At 36.8% G+C, this 23,332-nt stretch overlaps 1 protein-coding gene across 2 annotated transcripts in view; it reads right to left on the reverse strand.

Annotated features, from left to right (window-relative positions):
* The window catches only part of SEMA3C (semaphorin 3C), a 124,878-nt gene that overhangs the window by 17,558 nt on the left and 83,988 nt on the right, over positions 1–23,332 (reverse strand). For both annotated transcript variants that reach the window (XM_082766059.1, XM_082766060.1), the window contains exons 7-12: positions 23,130–23,249; positions 21,751–21,893; positions 19,599–19,713; positions 17,113–17,182; positions 13,049–13,193; positions 7,829–8,051 (exon numbers count right to left, since the gene is read on the reverse strand). In XM_082766059.1, the coding sequence (XP_082622185.1) occupies positions 7,829–8,051; positions 13,049–13,193; positions 17,113–17,182; positions 19,599–19,713; positions 21,751–21,893; positions 23,130–23,249 (816 nt within the window). The remainder of the gene's footprint in view (positions 1–7,828; positions 8,052–13,048; positions 13,194–17,112; positions 17,183–19,598; positions 19,714–21,750; positions 21,894–23,129; positions 23,250–23,332) is intronic.

Consider the following 23,332-nt stretch of genomic DNA (forward strand, 5'->3'; position numbering starts at 1 on the left):
TAAAGGGAATAATCCCCACACAAATTTACAAAGTTTAAATGCACCTCTACCTCTTTACCTCCCTTTATCAATGTCCTCTGCCTAACATTAAACCACACCATCTAAAATATTGCATCAGAATGCAGGAAAGCATAGCAGCTTTTTTTTTTTTTTTTTTTTTTTTTCCAGCTGCCTGCAAAGTTTCAACTACCTGTGACCCTGACATACAGGGTATGCAGCCTGTTGACAATGACCCTACCTGCAAAGGAATGTGAGGCTGAGCCTCCAAAGAACAGAAGAACCGGTTTATTTCAATGATCCATTAGTGCATGCCACACATTTAAAATTCCTAAATTGTCTTTAGTCCTCAAACATTGCCACAAACTGAAATCAGAACCTGAGGGGAGATTTTTCCAGGGTATCGTCACAGAAAGTACCGATAATGCCTGACGCCAAGCCCTTGTGTCCTAATAACCTTTCCTATTTGAAAACTAGGTTCATATCTACTTTTTTGTCACAGCCCAGCAAAATACACAGTTGACTTGTTTACCTTAGAATTCATTCCCTTTGAATCACTATTTTACCATTCCCTTTGACTCAGTGTTGTACCATTAGAGACAGATCCTTGCAGAAAGGAATGCACCATTGTTTTAATGCAATTAGTAAACTTAATACATTTAGAATAAATGTTAATGTGAGGGAAAGCAAGCAACAGAAAGCTATTAATTAAATAAGACCACTTAGAGTTAGGAATTCCAATAGCCTGTACACATATATACACATAATTCTAACAATACATGGCTTGTAGGCCATGTAGTTATAATTCTCCACCCTTTCTGAAAATGGTTCTGCTGCTGTTGCTCAGTATTTTATTAAATACATGAAAAGCAAATATTTGTGCCTAGAAAACTTTTCTTATTCCTTTTTCAGTAGAACTGAGGTCTCCATTAAAACCACAGTAGCTGATATAACGTCATTTCTATGTGTTTATGTCAGAAAGCTTATGGTACATCTCAGTGTTGTTGAAAATCTTATTTGCTTATTTCATTTAATGGCAAGGCTACAGATTAAACTCCTGCGACAGAAGGAAGTTTGGAAAGGATGAGGTACTGCGCACTGCAGGAGATGTATGCAAAACAGCACTGCCTGAGCTGTTTTCCAGTGTATTTCACAGCAGATAATCTTCTGTAATCTTCTGTATTGTGAGCCAGACACAAGAGATTGCTAAAGAACGATGTCTTTTTTTTTTTTTTTCCACATTTAAGTCACAATATGAAATCATAAGTAAATTCTGTAAAAATCGTAAAAATGAATGTGATAATTTCCTTCTTGATTTGCTTTTTATTTCCAGAAATCTGCATGAAAGCAGTTCTACATTGTGATTTCACACAGTCATGAAAAAATAATAATATTGTGTCTCCAGAATATCAAATCACAACTAGAATATCCCAGATGTAGTGACAGTCACTGCTGCCCTGACTTTTCACCAGGAACTGCTTGCAGCCTCACTTCAACCCAGCAGCTGGGAGTGGAGGGCAGACTGACAGCTGAGAAGGAATTCCCTTTGAGCTGACAGCAAGCTGACAAGGGCAACTCGTAATGACTGTTTTTCTGTTTCGAACCTGTTTGAACAACTACAGTCTCTCAGCTCAACGTGGAAGATTATGTCACTGAGGTTGCACTCCCTCTGAGAGGACTGAGAAAGAGGGAATGTTAAGACAGGAAAATATTGATATCCCATAGGCTAAAAGATGGAGTACAGAGTATGCAGAATGGTAAATAAATGGAGAAGGAATGCAGCACCCAACAAAGGAAGGGGAGACAAATCAATATTGATAACAATAAGAACAACAAGAAGAACAATAATAAAAGAAAAAAAAACTCCCTTGAAACACGTCATAATTCTGGGCTGGTATTAATCAATTATGTTTCGCTTATACTAGTGAAACTATACTTGGTTATACCACCGATTGACAGTCTGACACCAATTACTGGTCTGACTGACCATGGGCAATAGAAAAAGCAAAGCTTAATGATCAGTGAGGAAAAATATGCAGGTGTTTGGCTGGAATCTACATTCCAGAAGCTGAATCTGTAGGTCTGAGTTTAAATCTCATTCTCTGAATTCCTACTAGCTTTTTTCCATAGATCTAGGTAAACACTACAGTTGTCAGTACTGTGAGCATCAAAGAGAGACAGGACCTATCCACCTCTGAGCTACATTATGTGGACAAAATGAGCAGCGAATCAAAAAACCTGATTTTTCCTCATCATAAAATAATGACTGCAATGGACATCAACTGCTACACTGCAAGGAGTTTCATGGAGAGGCCTCCTGTGGTAACTCACCTCCCTGGTGTGTAAGACACTGTGGGAGACCCTTTGTAAACTTTTCTGCATGTAGTACTTGTCCACCTGCTGGCAGATTAATTGTTTTTGGTCTCTAATCTGAGTTGGACCTGACATAGACAAATTTTATTTTAAGAAAAAAAAAAAAAAAAAAAAAAAAAGAAGAAGAAAAGAATTTGCAGAATGCTTGAAATCTCCCTGAGAAAATGTTCAGGCTCAGCAAAGCACCTGAGATGGTGGTAGGTTAGCAGTCAGGCCTGAGAGCCAAGTCTCCACAGTCTCTGCTGGCCTTTGGTGTTTTATGTAAATCTGGGCTCCCACCACAGCCACCTAATCTCCACCTTAGTTCACTCATCTGTTGTATGGCTATAATATTTTTCCAGCTCTATGTGCTGCTGTGAAACTTGGTAAAGTCATTTCAAGCTGCATCAGAGAACAAAAAGGCAGGTACAAGCCACACTCAAGGGCAAAATTTCCACATAGGACCCAGCTTGCTCAAACTTCTGGAAACACTGTGAATTTGTTTGAACAAAACAAGGAAACCAAACAGGTGTAGGAAAACCTTCTTTACATACCTTCTTAAGTCTGTGAGAAAGCTTTGGATGAATTGGTTTCTAAAAGGTTTTGAATGACTCATCCAGTGTGAGCAAGAGGAAGAAGGAAACTGTCTGCTACTTGTTGTGTCACTGTTGTGCAACACCATCTTCCCAAGCTCACAGACGAATCTTTAGCCACCACATTTGTGGGAGGCAAGCTTGCTCTTCTGACCACACTATCTCTCTCTGCTAGAATCTGTCGCTCATTATATGATTTTGTCTCTTGTGTTACTGGAGGCTACTGTTGTCAGCAAGGGTAGGTTTTCCAAAAAGACATCCATAGTGTAACACCACAGAAACAAGTATTGTCGGGATTAGTTCACATCTTTAAGACTATATTACAACCTTATGCTCTGAAAGCACTTACTGTTCCAGACTTTGAAAACAAGTGTTGCATCAGAGAAGAAAAGATAATAAGAAACATTGATCAATCTCAAGCCACATCAGATGCAGCACACTAATCATTTAAATAAGCCACAGTAAAATCTGAAGTGCCTTTTCATGGCAGTCACTTAGATCTCTTCACACAAAAACATATCCTATCTTGATAGTAAGGAGATGAAAAAAATCCTATTGCTGCCTGTAGCTATTTAATGTACTCAAGTCTGACCCAGACATTTAAATATTTTCATAACACCACGAGCAATAAAAAGAAAAAAAAAGAACAATCTTTTGGTTGTGTAATCTGTGTGTACTTTGACCAAAGGCTTTCGTACCGCAAGCAGTAGGTGGCATGCTTAAAAAATAAATATTAATCTCATGAAAATGTCCTCATGCTGGTTTATGGCTGTTTGTAAAACTCAAATGGAAAACAATCTACCAAATGGTAAACTAGGAAAATATTGTATTGTATTGGGTTCTTTACAAATAAGTGAACTGGCTAAAGTACTGACTGTGAAATGCTAGGGTGAATCAAAAACATCAAGAGTGAATCCTGGACTACCACAGAAAAGGGATAACTGAAGCAGAACTCTGAATATGTTATTACTCATCCCATAGAAAAAAAGTATTATCAGTATTACCCTTGTCAAATATGTAAATAAGTGATTATATTATATCAAAGTAAATTATCCCACTGGTTTCTGTTTGTAAAGACAAGGTACACAGCACTCTGCAGCACTTGTAGCACTGCCATCTACTTTAAGGACTTGCTCTTTCTTACTCTAAATCAACTCAGAGGACAGTGTAGAGACTGTTTTGGGTGGCAAGTTTTGTTAACTGCTTTGGGAGTCTTCAGGTTGAAAAGCACAAGGAAAATAGGAGATCGTTATCATTTGAAAAGCGTGTGGAATGCTGTGAGAACAATATCTGTCTGTGAGATTTACTTTGTTAGCTACATAAGAGAGAGAGAGAAAAGCAATGTATTAAGTCTCGGCATGGACCAGCCTCTGTAAGCTCAACACTTCTGTCTGGGGGCACAAAGGAAGCACTACATTTAGTTCATATTAATGTGAAAAAGTAATACAGAAAAAGTAATGCCTGTACCCTTCCAAGCCATGGCTACATGATGAAAACCACTGGCGTTCTTTCGGCTTTCTGTTCTGTTCTTTCTCACTTGCATTCAGGAACTGATTTATTACTGAGGCTATAGAGGAGGAAGAGAGGAAAAGCTAAACATTTTGTGTGCTCTGCATCTGGCAAGACATAAAACACTCCAATTTCAAGCATGAGACAGGTCACTGACAGTGACAGACATGGCTGGCAACATCTCAGTTCAGCAGCAATAACTCATCATCCAAGCTGAGTGTAATTGTCACCAGGTGTCAAGTCCCATTGTCTCTGGCTGTGGGGCTCCAGGCTCCCAAGGAAATTATCACATGAAATTCTCCTATACAATGTGGTTTTTGCATTTTGCTGGGATGAACTGACACCAAAGCAAATCCCCTCTGCATTCCTTTTGACAGTTAATATCTCTACTGAATCCTCCTGAGTATCACAGAAAGCAGAGAATAAAGAAAACTCCTCTCAGTGGCTGGAACTTGACCACTTTTATTTAAGTGCTGAGAAACCCAGTAACTTTTATTGCACCAGTTTCTTTTGAGGAAGATCTTGGAAGCTATTAGTGTCTCAGTGAGTCAGTGTGCAGACTCAGGAAGACTAATATCTAACCCGGCAACTCACTAGAAAGAAGACAATGATCCTTGTCTCCAGTGTACTGCAGAAGTTAAAAACAATGCATATAAAATATCAAGAGCTGCAGGTTACGTATTTTTCCAAAGTGGACCCTGTGCTGATACACAGCAGAGGCTTAACAAAATATAACTACAAGTTGAGGTATGTTAATATTTAAAATGAGTCACAGGTACATGTGCGAGGCCTCACTGGTCACTTAAGAATGGTCAGCAGCTCATTGAAATATACATTGAAATGGCTTGTATTTATCTCTTGCAGAATTACTGAGATGCTAAATGTCTATTTTCATTGACATTTAGTATTTTTTATGCATTTCCAGTATTAACTAACACTACGACATTAAGAATCCTGCATTGTCTGGAAATTTGAATGTTTTATGTTTTCCTCTAATCTTTAGTGGGATTTACTCCAATTACAAGAGTATAGAAGTTTATAGAACATTTTAAAACAATGGCACAACTATATAAAAAATACTGAAAATGTACATTTGAAAGATCTGTTTTAGCCTGCCAAGCTATTTCTATGGTTAGATATAGTGCTTTGGGAAGGAATAAAGCCAAGAGACAGCCAAACCTCTTCTACTAGAACAGAGTTCTTGTGGAGTTGTGTGACAATATCTATTAATGCTCTTGATATTTCTACTGCAGTGTACAAAAATTGTTTTTCTTTGTTCTGAAGGAAAGGAGGAATATGACCCTAAGGGGCCCAAAAGCTGAGAACTGTAGCTGCATTAATTACACAAAAAGAAAATACGGCTACATGTTAGGGAGGGGGGAATACAACAAGAAGAAAGTCCTGACCTAATTACTTAATTTAGTAGTTTCCAATGACTTTGCAAGTGAGAACAAAGAAATTTTTAGGCATGCCTTAAAACTCATTTAGCAATTACCTACCAAGAAAACTAAAATGCCCAGAACAAAATCTGATGAAATTTCTACTGTAATTCACTACTTAGACCTTTTTCTATCCTAACCATGCCTTATAATATTCTAAGCGTTCACAGTACATTAAATGATATAGACATATAATCAAATGGTGTGACATAAGAACGTGAGCCAACTGGTTTTGTTTTCTTATTTCTTTTCATTCAATGATAGAACCCTGCAGGCTGGAAGGGGCCCTTAGAAGTCATCCAGTCTCATACCCCACTTGAAACAGGTCCAATTAGAGTAGGTTGTTTGGAGCCATGTCCAGTTGGGTTTTGAATCCTTTGAATCTCTGAAGACAGATAATTCACAGCCTCTCTAGACCCATATTACAATGTTTGACCACCCTGATGCTGAAAACATTTTCTTTTATATCTAATTACAATGCCCCATGTTTCAGCTCGTGTCCATTGCCTCTCATCCTGACACTGGAGACCTTGAGAAGAGTCTGTCTCTGTCTTTTCCCATGAGTTATCTGTACCCTTCCACTAAATAATTGCAAATAGCAATAACGTTTCCCCTTAGCTTTCTCTGAATAAATCCAGTTCTCTCAGTGTATCACAGTCCATCTCAATCCATTTTATACAAATGTTTTCTTTGTACCAGAGAGCCCACAAATGGACATAGTACTTCAGATAGGAACCAAATAGAGGGGAAGAACCCCTTTGAGCAACCTGCTGGCTGGATATGCTTTTGTGTTTTTATACTTTTACAGTGTAGTGTACATTTGTCCTCTTTTGACCCAAGGCCACCCTGCTGATAGCTGGGGAGGTTTTCCTAAGAAGGAAGAGACTTCATTTTAATCCCACACAGTCTTCCTACAGAAGCCTGAAATTCTGATTTATTTATTTTTTTCTTTTCAGCACCAGCTTTCTAAATCTATTATAACAGGTTGGTTATTCCAGCCCCATGTGAGTTTGCTGGCAGACATAGTTATTCTACAAGGAGAAAACAACCAGGATACCAAAAACATGTGAACCATAAAAGAAATGCAAGCCACCTCTGTAATTATTTTCTGATGCTCAGAGATATATTTTTTCTCCTGGAGTTCTTTTACTTCTTTGTTCTACTTGAAACCATCTGTAGTAAAAAAGAGCCTTTGTGCATATCAGCCTATAATGCCCTGTTAAACCAGTAAGCCAGTGGGAGTTTCACATGTGAATGAATCCTAGGGTCTAGACAGACTGCCACTCTGCTTGTCCACTTCAGTCAGGGGAACGTGATTCAGATCTGAATATTTTTTCAAAAATCAAATTTCATCAGTACAAGAATCACTCGACCTGCTCCCAGTAGAGTTCAGCAACATAGCATCAGATTCAAATTTAATGTAACTAAAATTTTTATTTTTTTACTTTTTGTTTTGTTTTGAAAGCTGTTATTTTTGCATTTGTAACATGCTGTTCACATTGTCTTTTTCTTCAGAAGTAGGTTACACAGCATATATTAAGTGATGTATTAAGTGATGGTAGTATACAAAACAATTCAAGGCCAGGTTTTGGTATTTTTACATGTTAGAGAGCATCACATTCTAATATGGAATCACATTGATGACAAAACATATTCAAGACAAGTATTATAATTTAGATCAAACACAAAATGCAATAATGTTGATTTGTATCTCCAATAAAATTAATGTTGATACATTCTATCTCTTGCACATAATTAAGATCCATAGAAAAGAGAAAAATGAAAAGAAAGTAAACAAAAAAAAATTGTGGATTTCTGTAGACATTTTAGTAATTAGTAACTACATTTAAGCAAACATTTCTGGAAGCTATCAGTTGTACAGATTGGAGTAGACTGCAAATTAGAATGCAATGGAGGAAATTGTTAATTTTGTCTTACCTGTGCCAAGAAACAAGACATGGTATCTTCCATCTGCTGCATTCACTCGGTCCACAGCAATCTTTGTATACTTGTAGTCTGTTCCTATCCGGATGATTAATGGCCTCTTGTGTATTGGGTAAATGGGATTAAACATCAAAGGGTGATTCCTGATGAAGGTCACAACATCATCTGGAAACTCTTTGGTTGTTCGCATATTGGGTGTGAAGGCTCCTCCTGGACACTGCAAGAAACATGCACGATAATGCTTAAAAATGGTTACCATCTTTCAGAGAGGTTTTCTCTCTAAGTCATTTACAAATATTGACAAATAGTTTACAAAGTTCCTGAAAGAGTACTTCAGACTCTGACTGAAAGTAATTATGTTCCAGCAACAGGAATTAAATACTTTAATGATTTGAACTCCCATCAATTCAGATAAGGCAAACATAAGCTTGCAGTATTAAAATCCAGGTTGATGGCAAAGATCCATATTTCTGGACCAATTATTTTCACATTCCTTACGCTGTGAACACCCTGCTGAAAAAAAATCCAAGCGATTTGTATGGGAATATGCATCTAGTTTTTGTTGGTTTGTTTATAGAATTAGTAGTACAAAGGTAAAAAGTAAATTTTGATACCTCACTGTAATTTGATCAGTACCCTCTAGACATTATTTTGGTTATGTGATTGTGAAAGGGCCTGTGACTCATCTTCATTTGAAAAGGCGATACCATGGGTTTGAAGCAGGATATCTGATACCTGAGAAAGCTGATCATTCACAGGATCTTGTCTATCCTTTCCTCTATAACCAAGAAATAACAGAGGTCCACTGGTGTTCCAGATGCTCCTTTAAATGCAATGAATAACCACCCAAATAAGCAGCCCTGAGGCATTCTGGACTTTGTGAGGAAATAAAAGAAGTCTTAGAAATCTCAAGCGTTTACTGAGACTGAAGCTAAAATAAGACAGCGTGGGAAGAAGTGAGGGGCTATGTTAGTAACTAGTACTATGTGCTGGATGTACTGACACAACTTTCTTCAGCCACTGTTACCTCACTTTTCACTGCTGCTCCTGAGCTTTCATTTTCCTGCTTACAGATTTTTAAGCTGTAAAGCATTCCTTGGAGCACAGGAGCTATTCAGAAATGTTTCAATATAATATTTTCCAGTTGTAAAATGTTGATTTGTTCAATACAAAGTATTTTATGGAAACTTTTTTATTTTGATGAGGACAATTCTTAGGTCTAGTATGGAACTTCTGGTCAAAACCACAGACATTAAAATAATTAGTAGTTTAGGGAGAGATTCACCTCACCTAACTTCTGCTGTCTCAAAGTCAGGCATTTATTCTTAGTTAGCCATCTAGCTTTCCTCTGTAGTCAGTAATTCAGACTAGATGCCCTGTTTTTATATGGCTAAAATTGTATAAGATGAATCATACTTTGAGAGACCAGGAAACTCACCAGAGGTATATGACTCATGTGTCCAGCCTACCTGATGCAAGCAAGCATTAAAATCTGGGTCTTCACATCCCAGGGGATCCCTCTAACCACCAGAGAGGAGTGTCAGTTCTACCCTGAGTGCCAAAAATTGCTCCATTTTGTTCACCTAAGTAACTATTCATTGGGTAATACCAGGAACCAAGTATAAAAGGGACTGAAGCTTAATCCCAAGTTTTAGAATGAGCTGCTGTCTCAATTAGGATTTAATTTTTAATTTTAAATATTTTATTTTATCAACATTTCTATTTTATTTATGTATTTATTATTTTTATTCATGTATTTATTATTTTTTATTATTTTAATTTTACAATTAATTTTATTATTTAATTAATTTTATAGTTTTTTATTTATTATTTAATTAATTTTATAATTTTATTTATTTACGTACAGTGGAATTTTCTCTGGTAGGGTTTGTTAAAAAGAAACCACTCTGCAATCATTTACCTTCAGCGGGAAGAAGTGGAACTCAGCTCAAATATGGGTCTCTTTTCCCATCTGGGGTTTTATCCAATTTATCCTTCTGAGCCCTTATTTAACCTCGGGATACTCGTTTGGTTCTCATTCCAAATGACACCACATGCTACCCCTCTAAGACAGCTTATTCTTATTAATCTTCTTTGCCCTTCTCCTTCTTTCTGTGGTACTTCCATCCACAGTCTTCCAGGAAATGTATTGTGCTATCTGCTATGATTAGCAGCAAATGGTGAAAACAGAACTGTCTTCATAAATCTGAGGGCCATTAGCACAATTATTCTTCTCAGTGATCTACCAGACCCCAGTTCATCTCCAAAGAATTTCTATTACACCTGCAGTTCAAATTAAACTTTCTTGTCCCATACAGCTCCATTAAAAGAAGACTTTCTCTGATACTTTCCATCCTTCTCGAGTTCTTGAATTGGAGATCATAAGACTCTTGTCTATGACTTCCTGAAAAAATGTCTACACTATAGTTCACCCCAGTATGACCCTAAAAACTTAGATTAAATAGTTGTTATGAGCAAGTCTTTAAAAACATCTTTAATCAATTCATTCTTTTGCTACTCCTTATATAAACCTATACCAAGCAAAAGGTGTTACTGAAGAACACTATAAACTCTCCTTTTCCTTGAGGGATTGAATCTGTATTCTTCACAAATCAAAGGACTCAGCTACACAATAATTATGTTCACAGTTGATCACTGTGCAGTGAGGTTACAGAGAGAAACATAATTCTTTAATTTACAGTATATTCTTCAACATTCTGTAGGTAAAAAAACTATTTCTGTAAACTGAAAAATGGAAACTGTCCTCAAACATGACTGAATTTAGTAGGAAGCTGCCAATTATGTAGTTTCTTTTCTCCATAAGTAGGTTTTGCTTGTGGAGAAATAAGAAACCATTGGTATTTGGTGAACAGCAGCCAAACTCTGCGGAATTGATTATGACCAAATGAATGTATTTCTTTATTTAATCCTACTGAAGCTATATTGAAGACTTTTCATTGTTTATTCAATGTACTGAAACACAAAAAATGTTCACTTCTGTCCAAAGTTTTAGTATTAATATCTCTTTAAGCAACTATAAAGTAGGATTTTCTGAATTATATATATATATAAATCATCCATGTCTAGTTCAGCATCCTACAAGTAGCATATAATTTATGTTCCAGAGGAAAGATGTTCAAGCCCCTTAATCTGCAAGCTTGGATATTCAAAGCTAATCCCTTGAATACAATTTCTGAACAGAAAACAAAAACGAAAACAAAAACCTGATTTTTAAAGATGTTTTGATATAATTTAAAAAAGAGTTTGTAGTATACATGTAAAAAATAAAATAAAATTAAAAATGGAGTGTTTTGGCAGTACAGGAAACAAAAACAGAGAAGTCCCATCTTAGAAAATACAACTCCAGGATACTGTGCTATGGCTGAATTGTGAGGAAACACAGAAAATTTAGTTATCTAAAGAAGAGCAGTGATCACCTTAAAAGCTCTTTCATCTTTATTTTCAGTGTGAGCTATGGTCTAAGAATTTATCTTTAAATTAAAAGCTCACCAGCATGTCTGAAAAAGGAAGAAAGTTATAAAAAGTTATAAAAGTTATAGAAAGTTATCTGCAGAAAGTTATATCTAAATATGATTTTTTTTTCCCTCTCCATTGTGCTGCTCAATTCCTTCAGGCCCACCTGGAACAGCTCCTAAGTCTCCATGAGGTGAACCATGGCAGTGGTTGAGGAGTTGAGGAAATACAAATACAATATTTTGAAGCAGCAATAAATTCTAAAATGTGACTATTTGCAAAAGCATGTAACTTCCCATTTAAATGGACCATTAATTTTGTGTTTTTTAAAATTTAAGCTTAAAGCCTCAGTGAACTCATTAGATTAGAGCTGTATGAATTAATTGCAAAGAAATACTACTGTTAGCATTAGAAATTAGTGGAACATCACATACCAATTAGCTAATTTTAGAGATCTGTGGACATGAAATTCTAAATCTTACAACCACTAAAAACTGCAGTAAAATATGAAGAATTGTTGAAAGAGACAAAGTTATTCTATATATCTGAGCACTAGTGTATGAGATAGAAACAAATAGAAAGAATAAGATATGCAGCACAAAGAAGAAAATGAATGAAATGGCAATACGGTTAAATGTTCTTGTAGCTACTTGCAAAATTAAAACAAAACTTAATTTCTTGTGACAAATGGAAAAGCAAAAAAAAATTAATCTAAAAAAATAACTACAACTTTGAGAGTAGATTTATGATTCTGCGCATACTTATTAAATTCTGATACTTTATTAAAAATTCTTCATGAGAATCAATGGAAGTCCACACTACCATACTTCTTTTAACAAATACGGATTTAGGGAAGATCCTGGAGAAACTTTATATATTCTTCATTAAATCTGAAAATTTCATAGCTCTGCTAAATCTAAATTAAAAAATAGAGAGATAAGTAAATAAAGGCAAAGCTGCATCAACAGGATTTTTTATACACCATTTGGTGTATAACAATTATTTTATATGAATATATTAGATTTATTGGATTATTACCACTAATCCACTAATTGGATTATTGAATTATTACCACTCATGGTGGTATTTACTGGATTATTACCACTCATGATGAAAGAAGGTATTGAAACATTTTCAAGGCATAGAAGAAGTGTTTTTGCAGAGGAAGACTACTGTGAACTGACTGGCATGAAAACTCATTTCTGTGTCTTTTTCCTAAGACTCAGTACCTGACAGGGTATTAGATCTTGTCAAAGAACAAGTCCCAGAAGCCCTGTTTTCATCCTTCACCTTCCAAGAATCATGGTGGAGCTGCAGAACTTTAGAGTATTATGGAAAAGTCACACTGGCTGAAACCAAAATTTTGGATCCAGACTGCCAAACACACTCATAATGCTGTCTTTTTAGGGTTGCTTATGTAACTATCTTTTGCTAAAACCTACGCACAAAATGAAAATGTACATGTAAAAAAATTAAGTGCCATCTAATGAAATATCTTATCACCTTTTTGAGCAGAAAGAGCAAGAAAGATAAATATTTTGCATGACTTAATTCCTTCTAGAAGATTTCCAGATACTACCTGATTCAAATGGTAAGCTGAGAAGCAAATAAAATTGTTCTGAACTGTAACTAAATGCCATAGTCAGATACAGTCCATTCTCCTGGAATAAATAAGATCTATTTATGTATTAAACAAAGACAAGTAATTGGCAAGCTTGCATAAACATATCTTGTACTTACAGTGCCAGGCCGCGGGTATGGTATTCTGCCCTGATATGGAATCAGCTGGTGGTTTGGTCCCTCCTTGTGTGCAAATGGCCCGTTGAACACAGTCTGGATGTCAGATAAATGATACACACACACAGCTGAGCCTTTAAATATTGAGCTAGAAGACAGAAGGAAAAAGTTAATATCTTAAGCTACCATCTTTTCTATATATTTTCCATGGTTTTGCATGTCCCAGTGATGAAAGATACCTCTACAATTTACTATAGTTTAATACTTATATAGTGTGTATTTACTGATATTTTAAATCAACTAATCTAGTTTCCCAAAATACACCATTACATGTTAAGCCGGAGAAACTTGTTGAACAGTGAACTGAAAAAAAGAGGGAAGGATGTACAAACCCAGCAGTGGTATAGGAAAATTTCCAAATGTTGAGTATAAAAAATATATATATAACCTGGTCCCAGTGAAATTGGTGGCAAAAATAATGCTGACTTAAGTGAGACAAAAGTTTTATAAATGTTGTGTTGCCAAGCTCAGCACAGGTTTCCAGAACTCCCTAACAACATATAAACTACAAAACTTCCATGAGTCTCTTAAAATCTATGGCTAAAATCTAGTGGCGTCCCCCAGGGCTCGGTGCTGGGGCCGGTCCTCTTTAATATCTTCATCGATGATCTGGACGAGGGCATCGAGTGCACCCTCAGTAAGTTCGCGGATGACACCAAGTTAGGTGCATGTGTCGATCTGCTTGAGGGTAGGAAAGCTCTGCAGGAGGATCTGGATAGGCTGCACCGATGGGCTGAGGTCAACTGCATGAAGTTCAACAAGGCCAAGTGCCGGGTCCTGCACCTGGGGCGCAATAACCCCAAGCAGAGCTACAGGCTGGGAGAGGAATGGTTGGAGAGCTGCCAGGCAGAGAAGGACCTGGGAGTGATGGTGGATAGTCGGCTGAATATGAGCCAGCAGTGTGCTCAGGTGGCCAAGAAGGCCAACGGCATCCTGGCTTGTATCAGGAACAGTGTGACCAGCAGGGCTAGGGAGGTGATTGTCCCCCTGTACTCAGCTCTGGTGAGGCCGCACCTCGAGTACTGTGTTCAGTTTTGGGCCCCTCAATACAAGAAGGACATCGAGGTGCTTGAGCGGGTGCAGAGAAGGGCGACGAAGCTGGTGAGGGGCTTGGAGAACAAGTCCTACGAGGAGCGGCTGAGGGAGCTGGGCTTGTTCAGCCTGGAGAAGAGGAGGCTCAGGGGTGACCTTATCGCTCTTTTTAGGTACCTCAAGGGAGGCTGTAGCGAGGTGGGGGTTGGCCTGTTCTCCCACGTGCCTGGTGACAGGACGAGGGGGAATGGGCTTAAGTTGAGCCAGGGGAGTTTTAGGTTAGATGTTAGGAAGAACTTCTTCACTGAAAGGGTTGTGAGGCATTGGAACAGGCTGCCCAGGGAAGTGGTGGAGTCACCATCCCTGGAAGTCTTCAAAAGACGTTTAGATGTAGAGCTTAGGGATATGGTTTAGTGGAGGGCTGTTAGCGTTAGGTCAGAGGTTGGACTCGATGACCTTGAGGTCTCTTCCAACCTAGAAAATTCTGTGATTCTGTGAAAATGTTAATCAAAACATCCAGCATGTTTTGATTTTTTTTTTTTATTTACTATTGGTTAAAATACTACAATAAGTTGCCAACTTTTCTAAGCAAAATGAGGGTAGGTTGTGGCTGTAAGAGAATTTCTCCTATAGAGGCTTTAAAATGTCCCATAAAACTAGTTTTAGAGAACTCCTTCAAAAGACTCAAAGTTTGATGTGTCTGAAGACACAAGTTTGAAGAGAAACAGAGGTCTCTTCTGTTTTTTTCTACTACTCTGGGTCCATCTGGGTCTCACATATCTCCTCTAACAGTGCAAGCCCTGAATGGCCTGTATCAGCCAGTGACATTGGAAGGCACTAGAGGAATAACTCGCAGTGTGATGCTACGTCTGACTGTCATTATTTTATTTATTTATTTTTTTTTTAAGGTTTTGGATATTTATCCTAACAAACTTGAAACTCCAGACAGTCTAAAATACACCCAATGTCAATTATAGGATGAAGATAATCCAAGTAACTCTCTGCTTTTAATTGACCAGGACAAATCACTCTAGAAGAAAACTAAAAAAAAAAAAAAGTTCAAATCTGCAGTTATGAGACATAGTGTCTAAACAAACAAAGTGCTGTAGATTAGCCAGCAATCCACATTGCCCTCAGCTACATATGTATTAGCAAGAGAAACCTTTTAGATAGATTATGATATTTGTGGAAATTTTAGTAGGAATTAATAGGTTTGTAAAAAAAAATGTACTTAATCTGTCCAGATGTTTTATGGTAGATTTACAGCAGATTATGTCACCAAAATAATTTGCCTCAATATTGCTTGGTTTCCCTCAGTATGGTTTAGATAAAAGCACTAATAGTTATTATTTGGTGGGATGTTTCTCTCTTGCCACTGTTACAAGTTGGAAGTGTACAAAGGTGAAGATAAAGGAAAGTCCAAGGTATAAAAATCATTATCATCACTCTTTTTAACTATGTAACACATTCAACCAAACGAAAAGAAAGAAACCATAAACTACTGGTTCATAAAAACAGAAATGCACAAGTGCAAGAGCCTCAGTAGAGTAAAAACAACTTAAGAGCCGGGAATAAGTGAACTTTTCTTTTTGTTGTCACCCTATATGGTCTTGCAACTCCAAACCTCAGTTCCACTGCAGGAATACCAGAAGAATTAGGTATAAGTGTTTCCAATTCAGGCATGTTGCATCCACAGCCTAATCATAAGTGTGGTTTTACTGCTAAACATAACCTCAGCATTTTTTCTTTTTGTGCAGTAAGAATCATAAAATGTAGATTGTACCAGATGTTTACAAGTTATGGAATTCTGTTTTCCCAATTTAGCATTATAAAATCATATTTTCCTGGCCAGTTCACACATTTGAAAATGCAGATCTTTGGATCCACATGAGAAATAACATAAAATAAAATAAAATAAAATAAAATAAAATAAAATAAAATAAAATAAAATAAAATAAAATAAAATAAAATAAAATAAAATAAAATAAAATAAAATAACATTTTTTTTTTAATGCAAGGGTTATTTTATTGGAAATTGCCTTTAGAGAATTCATGGGAATAACTTAAAAATCATGTTGATTCAATCAAGCAAATGAAATAAAATGAAGAAGATTAAACAGACATTTCTCCCCTCACTCCCCCTCACCCCTTTTTGAACTTACATAATAACAGCTAAAATTACAGGATAGCATATCAGAAATTAATAGGCAGTAACTATTTCTACTCTGTATGCTACCTGTATTTGTTGAAAGAGAGAAAAGGGGAAAACAAAGTAGAAATGGCAATATTAGGTACATCTGTAGGTACATCTGTAGGTCTGTCTTTGTTGGGGGTTTCAGCATAGTAAGCTATAACTGGTACTTCAAGTGCTTTGGGAGTTCACTGAGTGCTTTCTAAACCAGGCAGTACGTGAACACTACTGACTAATAATGGTAGCTTGAGGCTGTGAGGATGTCATCAAACATCATACAGGCTTGCCTTCTCACAGCTCATTGAAATCAACACTGGTTATTTGCCATCTGTGCGATCATCCACCAGCTGAGAAACTGGAAATGATTTATATGCATTCCTGTAAGAATTCCAGGTTTGATCCTTCAGGGTGCTTGTTGTCCTACAGGAGGTGTTAAGCAGTCTTAACACCACACAAGCCACTGCTTTGAAGTTCTTTAGATTTCTGCTGCTGATCAGCAACAAGTGGCTCTCCACAGAAAAGTTTTGCCTGTGCCGACTGCCAGTATGTTTGGGAGCAGCTTGGTTCAAGCAGCACACAATGTCTATTATTGGTATCCTAATAAGGATACCAAAGATACCAATAGTAATGCTATTAACTGAGACTGTTCCTTCTGCATACAAATGCTGGTCACAGGACACATGCATCATTGCACAGGACAGCTTTGACCACAAAACATCACTTCTGGTCTTCCTACAGAAAATTGGGAATTTCAGAAAAGTAATTTTTTCAATTTCCCCATTACCTTGATGTTGTAAAAATTCCATACACAAGCGTTGTTCTGGGATTATCTGTCTCCAAAAGAAACACATCCTCTGTAAAAATAAATAAATAAATAAATAAATAAATAAATAAATAAATAAATAAACAAAAAATTGCATTTGAACATTCAGAAACAGAATGAGAAATTAACTCCACACCATCTAGCCTTATGAAGACAGAAGGCAAAGATTTTCAAATATCCATTTCACCATCCATGTCTCACATTTCTCTCAGCTGGATCTCATTTCAGCAGGTTGTTTAGTAGTAGTCAAATATTTAAGTGGCAGTAGGTCAAAGACAAAGAGTTCACTTAGATATAAGCCAAAGCAGAGTAATGAGGAGTTTTTTGTTTTTTTTTTTTTTTTTTTTTACATGCCGTACACACTCTAGATGCCCTCCCATTAGCTCATTTTCAACATGATAGGAATGACATACAGTTCTGCAGTAAAGACAATGAGAGATGCAAGCCTTCATTGTGTAGGGATTTATTAACTGCACTATGGAAACAGTACCTACTTGCTGAATTGAATTTGCTCAACTTTACCTCTGATCTGATCACTTTTCTTACATTTAAATGAAAAATGCTTTAGTCTCTGACAGTTTCTTCTTATAAATGCTCTAAACTAACTGACTATAATCAAGTCACTTCTTAAACTTATGTTACATCGCACAAAAAATGAGCTTTTAAAAAGAAAATACATTCTTTAGCTTGCCATTTAGCTTGTCTCCTTCATTACCGTCTGAAGTTTTTAAACATTCTTTCAAATATATCAAAAGGAAGACTTCACCATGCAGGACTGGCAATGTTATACTCTTCTGCATTATACATGAAAACAGAAGAATGCATTTCATTGCTCCCAGAGTTTTCTGAATTTCCAGCTGTGGTTGTGTTCTTCCTCTCTGCCACAGGATTGTGCTGGAAACTCACACTGAGGATGTTATCTTGTATTCTGTATGATCCTGCATTTTGTCATGCAAAAAAAATAAGAACAGTTCTCCTGCTGCTTTGTTGTAGAGGATTAAGCTAATAAATTACATCTCTGAAAGTTTAGTGGTTAGATGTTAAGCACGGAGAAATTCTGAAAGCTACTCCTCAAAGCACCTTGCACAGTTATAGAAATTTAGGATCTGCTCCTAGGTATATCATGCTCCATTGTAACCTTGAACCAGGAAAGTACACCAAGCACTTGTAAAGATATCAAGCAATAAAGACTACGTACCCTGTTTCTTATTATGAAAATGAGGAATAATGCCAAAGGAGACAGATTACCATGGAAAGAAGATAAAAATCATATGCAACATGTGTGGAAGGAGGAGTGGGGGTTGGGGATGAAGAGAGATTAGCTATTTGTTTTATTTTTATACTAATACAGACAGCAAATCTCACAACACCTGAATTTAGAACTATGTCTTTGTGGATCACAGCTATAGACAACATCAAATTTGAAACTTTCCAATATTGTTGTTAGGCACCTAAGTATCAAAATATGCATCTATTAATTCCTCATTGAAAGGAAAGCTCTTGTAACTACTGTATAGATTATTCACTGAATATTTACAGTGTTTTACATGCTGAACTGAAAATCTAAGACCCTGAATTACATTTATTCATAATGTTACTGCTGGTGCCAGTAAAAGCACTTACAAGTATCATCTGGAACTATCAAATTTAGACCTCTGCCCAATGATCAAAAAAGAGAAGCAATTATGAAAAGGCAGTATGCTACACATATGAATAGTTTCAAAGAGATACACATTTTAAAATTTCTGTCATAATCCCAACTAGAAGCAAAATAATGATGAACTTCACTTACATGTTTGTTTCCAAATATTAATTCATTTCTTATGGGATTCCTTTACAAAATCAATATTGATTACCTTTATTTCAAAGATAATCATCATTACCCAGACAGTTGTAACAAGAATTTTTTCATTTCCCAGCATAAAATTGTCAGGGGAATTTTGCTGTGGGTTTCTGCATGGCCAACATTTCAATGTCAGTGACTTCAGAGAATCACAACATCATAGAATCACAAAAAGGCTGAGGTAGGTTGGACCCTCTGGAGTCCAACTAGTCCAACGGCCTTCTCATGCACATAGAGCAGGCTGCCCGGATGTCTTCTGATGATCTCTAAGGACGGAAACCCCACAACCTCTCTGGGTAACCTGTGCCAGTGCTCTGGCACCCACAGAGTAAAGTGCTTGCTTATGTTTAGATAGAACCTCTTGTGCCCATTGCTCCTGTCCTGACACTGGGCATCATGGAAAAGAGCCTGGCTATGTTTTCATTGCATCTTCCCTCCAAGTATTTTTACATATTGATGAGATCCCCTGTTAGCCTCTTCTTCTCCAGGTGAACACTGCTAACTCTCTCCTCACTAAGGAGCCATAGGAAGCCTATAATGTGTTCAATAATATGCACCAGGTGCAGGATTTAGAGGAAACCTTTTAGCAATTTTCTTGCTATACCTAATTCGTCAAAGTATGTTTCTGTTCCATCTTCATCCATTACAGAGCACACGAGTCTTGCTTTCAAGAAAGTTGTCCACTTGTTCACAAGACTACGCTGACCACCTGTATCATTCTGGAAAGGAATATAATTTTTAGAAAAACAAAATACAACACATCTAACATTTTGTTGTGTCTTCCCTCATTTTCTTCAAGTTAAACTGATCCCATCATCTAGACATTTTTACTGTTATATCTATTATAAATTATAGTTAAAACTAACCCTCACCCCCCCCCCCCCATCTAATCACTCAAAAAACAAGAGAGCATTTTCTAAGCAGATTTTCTGTGCTGGGCTAGAAAGCTTAGGATGGTCAGGCGGTAAATTTTGTGCAGAAGTCATGTATGCAGAAATAAGATTGGAAAAGACTGTAAATGTCTGTATCATTTGCAGACACTTAGTGAGGAGAGACATCCATGTTACCTCTAAAAGATCCAATAGTCTTATGGAGGGATGTTTCTTCTAGTTCTGAGAGCAGTATAGCTCCATGTGATCTAATAAATTATGCTAACCCATGAGGTGGATGCTCTAAAATCAGAAATAATGCTACCTAGATTTGCACTGTTGCAAGTCCTGCTAACTTGGTCCAGAGCTAGCTTGGTTACAGCTCACTCAAGGATGTCTCCATCTCTCTCCAAAACACAGTGGAAATGATAATTGCTAAACCAGATTGTGCAGTGCAGAGGTGATAGTTCCTGCCTCATTCTGCTGGTGAACACCTTAGACAAGAGCAGCATCTTCTAAATGGCATAATACAATGTCACCCAAGACAAGTGATAAAAAGGTAATGTAGAAGCTAGCCAAATGTGATTTTGAAATGCTGTGCTTGTTTCTCTTCCTTGTTTCTTATTCCTATAGCTGGTAATCAGACTTTTTGGGTGATCTATAAGAGATCTTTTGCTGGGTTTCCTTTGGCACTATTTTACTAACACATGTGGCCTGTCTCAAATGTGTTGATATATGAATATGATGGTATACAAGTATACAAGTATGACTGGCTCAGACTTGTTTTCATTGTCTTTGGGATTCTGCCACTGACTTCAGTGTAAGTCTAAACAGGCTGAGGCCTCTCAAAAATCATCTGGGCTTCATTACAACAGTAACAATAACAAATACAGTTATAATAGTGTGAAATGTCTTCTTGCAAAATACCCAAAAAGGCCTCTGGGCACCTTCACAAAAATATAGAAAATGGAGATTATAAAACATATCACATGCCTCATCAAACTGCCAGAGCTACATTAACTCAACCTTGACCACACCCTCGTGCCTATGCGCAACATCACAAAGCATCAAATTTTAAAGAAGATCCAGATTAAAGACAGGGAATAAACAAACACAATTATCTTCCTGAACCTTTCCAAACAGAGGAATGAAAAGGCTAGTAGTAACTGTTCATTTATAATTTTTCATTCATTAAAAAAATTAATTTCACCAAAGATATTAATAACTGTTTCAATAATTTTCCATACACAGTTGATTACAGATATGAAAAAGGAAATAGAGACAATGAAGAGTGCTGTGGTTGAAAATTAATTACGGCACATGAGTAGCCGTACCTCCTGTATTTAATTTTCTTATGCATATTGTTAAAGTTAGGCTCACACATATAATGAAAGAACTCAGAAAGGATGGACATTGTAAAAGTGAAAGCAATATCTGTAAGTTAAATCAACACATTTGAAAGCTCGGTTCCGATATTTCCAACATGTTTCCAACATGAAAATTTTGTGTGTGTGTGTGCGTGTATGAAAGACTGCTGTTCTATAATTCAGTTTTTCTATGCAATGGGTGTATCTGATTGTTGACAAGGATAGAATGTTTAGAAATTCAACATTGGTAACCATTCTGAGCCAGTCAGAGGAATACACAAATTCCTGAATCTCTATTTTTGCCTATCATTCTATATTTGACCAGTTATACATAACAAGTTCAGACCCTTGCTGCATGGCTGCATGTTTAATAGCATCACTTATGAATGTGGAAGCTAAAACAAGGAGTTACTTTAATATATCAGATGATTTTCAATCATATTAATGAACCATAGTCATTTAACTTGTCATGTCTCACTAGCAGCTTGTCCCACAACATGATGATTAAAATAGTTCTTACTGGGCATATTCTTGCAATCATTGAGTGAATTTGCTTGGTGCTGCCACTGTTGTCTGTCAGTCTCTCTTTGAAGAAGAAGTAGATTTTGGCATCATTGGGGTCAGTACCATCTGGGATAACATGAGCATCCACAAAAATAGGCTCTGAAATGAAAGTGTACCAAAAAGATGAAACCAAAAGGTGTATCAGCATAAGCAGTATAAGTAGTTAATGATTTAACAGTTAATGAGTGTTTCAAGGAAACATTGTATATAGAGGTACTGCTGTGGTCGGTTAAGGGATATGCTCTAAACCTGTGTCTGTATGTTTCATATATCACTAGGTAAATTGTTTCAAGCCGGCAGCCTTAAGGTTCTGCTGCCTCAGATTTTATCCCACAGTGAATTTCTAAAAATGCAATTCAAATACAGAATCAGGAGTGTTAGTTTTCTACAGCAATTCAAAGACTGGGAGGCCAAAGAGGGAAGAATCAGTGTGCTATCACAGGTACTTCAGGAAAGACTCAGTGAGGTAAAAAAAATAAAGCAAGCTAAATAATAATAATAATAATAATAATAATTAGGAGAGGAATAAATAAGGTACCTTAAAAATAAATAAATAATAGGAAAACAGCTCTTGTAACACTGAGATGGAGAGTAGGGTATGCAAATACTTTAACGGCATTTGAGCTCATATCAGTGGCTGGTAAACAGTCAAGAGTACATGAAACACTGCAAAAGAGAGCTAGTGAGAAAAAAAATAGAAATGTGTAATAGGAAGCATATGATTTCTGAAATATGTATATACTTAAAAATACAAAGCACACTAGTGCTTCTACCAGTATTCTGCTTTAAAATGTATATTAGGACATGCATGGCTGTGCACTAGGTTATTGCAATGCTTTGTTTGTCAAACACTTCTATTGGCATTAGTACCTGCAGAACACTTGTTCTGGGGAATTTCCTATGTTAAAGTACAATGGAGAGTGAAGGGAGACCTCAGTGAAGTGAATGGAAAGTGAAGGGAGACCTCAGGGGACTTTTTAATCTAAGTCAGAGTCTTATGTATTTAGAAGTGAAGAAGGCAAATCCCTAGATCACAGATTTTCTGATAACTTGCTGTTTAAAGGTTTTCACACACTTTTCCTTGAAGATTTTGTTTATCCATAATGCAAAATAGAGCATCAGGTAGGGTGGCCCATGAGGTTGGTTCCTTCAGAGAGTCACCTAGAGTTGTGCATTGTCTATAGTATGTACTTGCACATATTTCTTCATGGTCCAACTTCATAAGTTTAATTCAGAGAAGAGCTCTTTAAAAAACAAACTCTTTATTTTTAAGTAAAACAAAGCAAAATCTCTGTGACATACATGAAAAGCCCTAGTAAAACAAAGGCCTCTTACCACTTAGCCACTTGGAGTTGTGTTGGTCTGTTCGCACTGCATTCCGCCTGGTGAGGCTCCGAAAAATGGCTGCATCCGTCCCCATGAAATCAATATACATTCCTGAAAAAAGCTCTTCATCTGCAAAGAATTGAAATGGAGAGGAAGCATTGTTGTGGCTTTGGGAAAATACGTATTTACTAACCTATTTTTATTTTAACCTC

The sequence above is a fragment of the Aythya marila genome (genome assembly GCF_965140915.1).
Source record: "Aythya marila genome assembly, chromosome: 1".
Taxonomy (NCBI): domain Eukaryota; kingdom Metazoa; phylum Chordata; class Aves; order Anseriformes; family Anatidae; genus Aythya; species Aythya marila.